The sequence below is a fragment of the Ammospiza caudacuta genome, chromosome 5 (genome assembly GCF_027887145.1).
Source record: "Ammospiza caudacuta isolate bAmmCau1 chromosome 5, bAmmCau1.pri, whole genome shotgun sequence".
Classification (NCBI taxonomy): Eukaryota; Metazoa; Chordata; class Aves; order Passeriformes; family Passerellidae; genus Ammospiza; species Ammospiza caudacuta.
The window spans coordinates 51,968,897-51,977,006 of NC_080597.1; the positions used below are offsets into that span (position 1 = coordinate 51,968,897).

The window sequence follows — 8,110 nt, forward strand, 5'->3', positions numbered from 1 at the left end:
TTACCTGGGTGTTAGCTTTATGTGGGTTAGTCTATTCCATTGCTAGTTTCAATAATTAAGAACTGACTCTGCAACTATGCAGGAGCCCAGCAGCCTACAGGTTTATTAAACATTTGCTAAAAACCAAGTACTTGCCAAAATATCTCCCTAACTCACCACAAAAATCATCAGAGTTCCCTTTAATATTATTTTTTTAAACCCATGAGTGATAAAAACCTGCTGCATTACTGGATTCCTATTAATATAAATAAAATTTTGAGATGCTTGAAAGTCAAAGCAAAAGCAAAACAAGTGAACAAACACAATGCACTTAAAAGCAGACAGACAGAATGGACTCCTCTGCCTCCAAGGTGTAGAGACTGACAAAAAGCCATTTTATAATCAGACTTTTTAGCTGTATCAAAAACCTTGACTTAATTGGCTAACTGTACATTTTATTCATTTAGAGGGTAATTAACACCGATTATGCTTTTAAAATACAATGTGCTCTTGGGCAATGCAACAAAAACAGTGGTTTCCTTGTGAAAAATTTGTGAGAGGGAAAATTGTTTCCTGCTGCCCCCTCCCCACTCTCATTTTTGCTTGCATAACACAAACAGCATCTACTTCGTGAGCAAAGCCAGAGGACGGAGGTAGCCAGCGTGCCAGCCAAGTGCCCTGAGAGCCACAGAGGCAGCTGGCAGGAGCTGGCAGTGCCTCTCCATCCTCAGGGGGGGACCCAGACACTGGCAAACCCTGGGAAGCTGCTGCAGGAGCTTTCCTCCTGGGCAGGAGGGGCTGAGGCACTTCCCAAGGAGCAGGAGAAACACAAAACCCAGCCTAGGAAACATTTGAGCCTGTAGAGCGATCACGAAGAGGCTGCCAAAGGGCCATGGGGCAACAGAGGGCAGGAAAGGAACAGGGGTAGAAAGCCTTTCTTTCAGGGAATCTGGGTTTTTTTCCCTCTCTCATTAGAAAATTTAAACTTTTGACTTAACATTACCCATGAACATTATAGATAAATGCAGATATAAAATATTGTGATATTCTTTGCTATTCTGAAAAGAAAGGACTAATCTACCAGCCCTGTATTCTAGCTTTGGCAATAGCTTAACTCCTGTACTAAAATGAAAGCAAAAGGCTCCTCATACTGTGACACAACAGTGAACTGAATTGGAATGAACCTTCTTGCTCCTTTGAATTTATACCTTAATACATTAGTTTTGATATGCTGACTAGGATCAAAATGACACTGATGGCAAAAAGTGCAAGCACTGCTTTAATTCATGTAAACATTCAGTTCTTTGAGGAACCTTTCTAAACTACTTGACATCCTGTATCAGTGTGTAATCATCCTGTACCCACTGAGTAATACCATTGCATAAAATGCTACTTTATATGTTGGATTTTAATTTCACTGAACATCCCCTTGTCCTTTCAACAGCGGAGAAAAATAAAACTAAATACTTCTGTCACAAGATTTCTTACTGGCACAATTCTTTAAAATCCACTTAATAAAAACTACCTGCCCTTTCTCAGGTAGCAATACAGTATTGTCATATAGCCAAAGGAATTATATTCATATCAAAAGAAAAACATTTATCAAAATATTTGCTTTCAGATTTGTTTACTGTTTATTATTTTAATTTACATCAGTTGCTCCTTGCAAAACTTCCAGGGAAATAATTTAAATTTTCTTTTCTTTCCCACTGCATAGTAAATACAGCCTTCTTAGTATTTCAGAAGTATAGTACTATAGAAATGTTAGGGCCTGCTTCTGCTCCAAATGAAGTTAATGGGAAAACACCAACTAACTTTATTAAGAGTTAGGTCAGGCCCCAGATTTGCAGCTTTTGAAATTTCATAGTTGAAAATTTTCTGGCTAATCATCAGAACTGACTACTTCTACAACTATATACTATTTACAACTTTATTTATATGTACTTCTTTATTACAATATGTAATATCAATGTTCCTTGTAAAGGTTACTATTTTAAAGAAATTAGACTGAAGTTATTGCCAATCAACCTTTTAATAAACTTAAGTGGGATGACTTTCAGAATTCTTCTCAACATATGATTCAGTTTTTATTCACTCCTTCTATCTTTGACAATTGCTTAACTACCTTAATTTCAAAGCCTTTTCCAGTGTAATAAAAATGTCCTTTTGGTAGAAGTTTATTGGTCCCATTTCAAATTACGTTCTGAAACATTCCTACACTGATGAGGACTCATTGTTTTAGCATTTTTTCTGTTTCAACACAGTATATAAAGCCATGCCTCTCACCAATCAACCTCAGTATAAAAGTGTAAGTGAGGTCAAACAGATCGCTCACCAAATCTTTGATCAAGTTGTCTGATCACATACAGACACAACTGTCTGAATTGTTGCATATGTTATATAATGTTATCACACAAATTTAAGCTTTTCCATTATTGACTGCTACTTGTGTATGCATACGTGAACTTGTTGGTCATAAAACTGCAACAAAACTGCAACAAGATATACCTATACTGAATTCAGACCTCTAGTCTTGTCTCTCCCAAAATTAAGAAAAATCTGTGTTCTTTATGACTGATCAACTCACGGTTTTGTGCTTCAGTTATACACATTTTCCAAAATTAAACTGTGAAGTTAATGTCAAATACTGTGTTGTAACTTTAAATATAACTGACATATTAGAACAGATAGATGGGTAATTATGATAAACTACACAATAGTGCTACTGCAGATAATATCATTTATCAATCCTGTGGTCCCCATCATTCATGCATTTACAGTTTGGGAATACAGTGACTGCAAAGGATAATAATTCATAATGGCTACATTCTCAGTACTTCATGCTAGCTCACTAGACAAAATAAAAAAGGTTAATTGTATAACTGGAAAAATGTAAAATTTTATTCCAAGAAAATTAACAAGCTACACAGGTAAATTTTGGCAAATGCAACTTTATATTGAAATCCACACATCTGTATCTTAAAGAAGGAAAGACTCACAGACTCTAATGTATTTCTAAAATACTAAGAAATCATAGTATATGCTTTCACAAGTTAAAACTTAAATAATTTAAAACAACCAATACACCAAAATGTGCAGAAAATATAAACAAGACTGTGCCTTCAGTAGAATAAATGCTTCACAAATTGTGCAAGATATCATACTAAGGCTGCGGTCTCCCCATGACAGCTGTCTTAAAATATAAACATACATCAACTGCCTGTGTTTCTCAGAACAAACTAGAAAGGGCGGCACACCTAGAAAAAAATCATATAATCCCAGTGATGTGCATATTGATTTTGGGAACCATTGGAGTAAAAAGGAAAAAAGAGGACTAAGTGATCTTTCATGCACTCCCAAACGACTGGCCAGAGTTATTGATTCAATTTTCCTTGCTTATTTGCTTCAATGCTAAACAAAATGGAAGATACTAGATAACCCTTTAAGGCAACATGTGTTTATTCTGTATAATTATAACTGTTCACTTATGACTGGATATTATCATTAACGTTGCCTAACAGACTGATATCTAGCTTTTTAGAAAATATAAATAAGAGTCTATTAAACTTTATACCAAATCAGCAAAAAACACAGAATACAGTTAAATGTTAGTAATTTCACTGTTAAGGAAAATGGTAATTAGAAAGAGTAATATATTTGGAGAAAAAAAAAATTAAAGTCAAAATCTGAACAAAAATACTGCTTTGGAATGCTCCCCAAAACTTACTCACAAGGCAAACAGATTTGTAAGTGTGATAATCCAATAATGCATGGCACATCTTTAATCAGTTACAGTACTTGAGTCCCCAGTTTTCAGTCTTTGCAAAATAATAATAGTATGAAATGTTTTAAAGGTCTTCAGATGTCTAAAATTAGTTTTATCAACACATTAACCTCATATCAACTTAATTTATTAAGATGTCCAATGCTAATCTTTTTGATGTTCTTATTTTATGTAGTGATATACACAGCATTTAGCACTGATACTTAGCACCTGCTACTTTCATAATCTAGATTTCAACCACATAAAGGAATTCAGGGCAGTAGTTCAGTCCTTTGTTCTTAATTACAAACCTTCAGCAGTGGTCAGCAGGAACATGTTTAGGTTTAAAACAGGATTAGAGGTGAGCTATTGCAGAGACTGCAGAATGTTGCCCAAATCCTTACAGCTGCTGACGTCCCATTCTTGATTTTCTCCTCAAGACATGGCTACAGGCCACAATTGCTTAGCAGAGAATGGTAGTGTTTCACAAGGCTAAAGATTTACAGATGCTCCCTCATATAACACAGTAAGGTTCCCTTGGTAACCTGGATTTTCTGCAGTAAAGAAGGGTTGTGCTGAAACAGCGCCTCAGCTCCCTGTTGGAGAAAATGCAGACAAAAGGATTGATTCCAGCTTGGGCAAAACTCATCCAGACAGCGGCCGTTAGAAATCCCCCAGGTACTACAGGCCCTCTCGCAAAAACTCTCCAGTAGCAGGCTACCAAATAGGGACCCCACAAGGTCAGAAAGAGGAATGTCATGATGTAGAACATTCTGCTGATTCTCTTCTCCATTTTGAATTCGTCTAAAACCAGTAGCCTCCTCCTGCCTGTGGTGTTGGCGTTCTGCCTGATTCCCAGCAAGGTTGGAGGCGTGGGACCCCTTCCGAATCCAGCCAGCCAATTCGCAGCCGCCTGACCGCTCGCTCCCGGACCATGGAAAGTCCAGTTCTGGCTCACTGCTGCAACAAACTGGACTGGCTTCATTTTCCTGCGATCGTGAACAAAAAATATCAGCTTGAGGTAGACAAGCTGTGTGGCTAGGAGGATAAGGGCAAGAAGAAGCATAAATCCCAATGAATCATTAGCCCTGAAGGAGCGATGCTGGAAAGTGCATTGGTCTTCCTCCCTAATGAACGAGTAGGTGCCCACATCTAGAACTGGGGGGAAAGCCATGGCTACAGAGAGAGTCCACACCATACAGATAACAGCCAGACAAGTCCAGAAGGTCAGTCTCTTCGTATAAAAACGGTGGTGGGCAATAGCTAAGTATCTCGTGACGCTTATGCAGAATAACATGAAAGCGGTGTGAAAGCAGGACAAAACCCCCAAAAAGGCAATCACTTTGCAAGTAAGAGTCCCATAAGTCCACGTAGAGCCATTTTTTACCGAGGTGAAAACAAAAGGGAAACAAATTGCAGATCTGAGGATATCTGAGCAGCAAAGATCCAACAGGAAGTAGTAAGGAGCTCTATGCAAGGTCTTATCTTTGACTAGCAAAATGGAGATCAGAAGGTTACCCACCACACTGACTCCTATTATGAAACCCAGTGAAGTCAGTTTCAGAAAAGCTGTTAAAGGAGAGAGATTTTGCAAAATGTTGTCAGCTGCATGGCTGTAGTTCGCCATAGATGGATGGATGATATGTATATTGCCTCAGTCAAGTCTCATGATCTATATTTAAGAACAAGGAAAAAATAGATCCATACATCTTACTGAAAATGTAATCCACAAACAGAACTGATCTTGTGTCTAGTCATACAGTACATCCTCTTCTTTCTGATTTGTCATGCCATCAAAATATCTGAAAAAAAATCGAGCTATCAGTTCTTAAGTTAACACAAAATGATGTCAGAAAGTGCTAGCAAAGATGTTAATTTATGGAGAACCGAATGAAGTTGTAAATTTGAGTACTATTGTTTGTTTTTAAAAAAACACGAGGCTTTTTTTTTTTTACTGACTATTTAGTATAATTGATTATTGGCAGATTTGTTACAGTTTCATGACTGACCAGTGCCCCTTATATTTGGTAGCATATATAATTTCACAGTTAAAGCCTCAGAGATTTTATGAATCAAAAGATTCCCAGTTTGCAAGCCCAAGAGTTAATCACTGACATCTTTTTTAAAGAATCCCCAAAGACTGCTGATATTTTGACATTACCTACATTTATTTTATGGCTACAGTATTTGTCAATGTTTTAAGAGGCAACTGCTGTGTTGATATGGATCACACCCAAAGAAACCCTGCAGAATTTATGTTTTTTAACCCAAGTCACCAAAGCACATTAATCACACAGTGTTAGTTTATGCATTTTGTAAGAGAAACAGTATTCACTACCCCCCTCCCTTCCTGCTATAAACAATAATTTTATCGTTTAGCCTTTTCGATAAACAGGTATCTAGACAGTCGATAGCAGTATGCTTTAGGGTGTCGTCCCCCCCGGCCTCCCCCCCTTCCCCCGTGCTTTAATGCAAATCGTTAAAGCCTCGACATAATTCATAATAAGCGACGGTCAGTGTAAATACTGAGCAAAAACAGCCAGCACAGCCCAGATATAATGCCCACCCTTTCGGGAGAGCTGGTTTTGGTTATGCTTAAATAAACATATAAATTGTTGGTTTTTTATTTTTGGTTGTTTTCCTTTTTTTGCTAATTAGGGCTCCATGATTCCCATTAATCCTCCCAGTGAATCGTACCGGAATACATTTCATGCAATAAAATATAATAAAGAGCTGTCTGTTGCTGCTTTTAATTTTTTTTTTCGGTTTTGTTTTGTTTTTCTTTTTTCTCCCTCTAGAGCCAGGCGCAGGAGCCACAGCGGGCATGATCAGGCTCCTTCGTTATTCACACGAAGTGTTTCCTATGCCACCTCGGGCGTACAAAGGATATTCCCACTGAATCCCAGCAAAATCCTTCCATTCTTACCGTCCACAAAAGAGCCTGATTGCTGCTGTGTAAACAGAGGCTGATCAGATCACGGCATCGTTTTAGAACCATGAAATCAGGCTCCCCCTCCCCCTCCCGGCAGCCCCGCCGCTCCCCCTGCTCGGAGGAGCTGTCCCCGCGGCGGCCGGCCCAGCCTCCGCACTCACGGAGCCCGCACGCCCCGGCCCCGCCGCGCGCTGCTCGCTCGCTCAGCGCTCTCACCGCCGCCGCTCGCACCCCGGGCCGCTCCCCGCGCCCGGCCATGCTGCGCTGGGCTGGCTGCGCCGCCCGGCCGCCGCTGCCTGGCATCAGCCGCATCTGCCGGAGCCGTGCGAGAGCCCCCCGCGGCGGGGAGCTGGGGAGAGCGGAAGAGGCATTGTCTGTCTGGGAGGGCTTCCATCATGCCCCTTCTTTGGAAACCAGCCCCGCAGCCCCGAGCGGGAGAGCCCTCTCAGCACGCACCTGCAGCCGCGGCAGCCTCGGCGCCCCCAGCCCCTCTCCTCCTACCTGTTGGTGCCGGAGATCCCCACATGCCAGAGCTGCTCCTTCCCGCGGACCGGGGGCTGCTTTACCCTGGCGGTCTTTTCTATTCTCCTCTACCGTCATTCATTCTTCTTTCTCTCAATCCTTTTCCTTTCTCCTTTTTTTTTTTTTTTAATTTCCTTTTTTTTTTTTTTTTTTTTTTTTTTTTTTTTTTTTTTTTTTTTTTTGCCTCGGTACCTTGGCTGAGGATCCAGTCAGCGGCTCGGGCGGCGCATGCTCGCCGCGCCTCCCCCCTGCGCGCCGAGCCCCGTCCTCCCCTGTCGCAGCGCCACAATCTCTCCCTGTAACGCAGCGGCGGCGGCCGCCTCAATGAGGGCACGGCAGGCTCGGCGGCGGCAGCTGCTGCTGTCTCAGAGAGGGCACGGCAACCTCGGCGGCAGCAGCAGCAGCAGCGTCCTCAGTGGTGCGCAGGCAGCCCCGGCGGCAGCAGCCTCCTCAGTGCGGGGAAGGCAGCATCCTCAGCGACGGGAAGGCAGCCTCCTTGGCAGCACGTTCCCATCGCGATGTAGAGCCCAGCTGGATTTATTGGCGAGCCCGGGCGAGCCAGTGAGGAAAGGGAGGGGAAGGAATTAGGTCCTGCGCTCCTTGTTTATGCCTCTGGGCTCCCCCTCCCGCCCCATTCGCTTACGACGGGGGTCTGGAAGCGCTGCGCGTCGCAGCCTGTCAGGAGAGGCACCGGGCGGTTTCTTCAGCTGCCGCTGCTCGATCCTCCCGCTCGTGGCTCCTTTTCCTTCCTCCCGATTCCCGCCCGGTGAATTCCTTCTTCCTGACGCCCGAGCCAGGGAGGGCTCCTTAACAAGCGCCGTTGTTGGCGGAGGGCGCATTCGCCGCGGGGCCGTGAGGACGCCGCACCTTTCCCCGGCAGCCCGCGGAGCGGCTCCCGCCGCGCAGCCCGAAGC

General features: G+C 42.6%; 1 protein-coding gene across 3 annotated transcripts; it reads right to left on the reverse strand.

Moving 5' to 3' along the window:
- Positions 1-1,646: 1,646 nt before the first annotated feature.
- Positions 1,647-7,331, reverse strand: GPR85 (G protein-coupled receptor 85). 3 transcript variants are annotated; one of them, XM_058805440.1, is made up of 2 exons: positions 7,176-7,331; positions 1,647-5,519 (listed from the first exon to the last, which is right to left on the reverse strand). In XM_058805440.1, the coding sequence occupies exon 2, from the start codon at positions 5,367-5,369 to the stop codon at positions 4,257-4,259; it is 1,113 nt and encodes a 370-aa protein (XP_058661423.1). In that variant the 5' UTR covers positions 5,370-5,519; positions 7,176-7,331; the 3' UTR covers positions 1,647-4,256. The 3 variants fall into 3 exon arrangements, with proteins under 3 accessions (XP_058661423.1, XP_058661421.1, XP_058661422.1); XM_058805438.1 differs by having other exon boundaries at positions 1,647-5,544; XM_058805439.1 differs by lacking the exon at positions 7,176-7,331 and adding an exon at positions 6,669-6,754 and having other exon boundaries at positions 1,647-5,544.
- Positions 7,332-8,110: the final 779 nt, after the last annotated feature.

What these genes read in the sequence shown, in the direction of transcription:
- GPR85 (XM_058805440.1), bottom strand. Translation starts at nt 5,369, where the DNA reads ATGGCGAACTACAGCCATGCAGCTGACAACATTTTGCAAAATCTCTCT.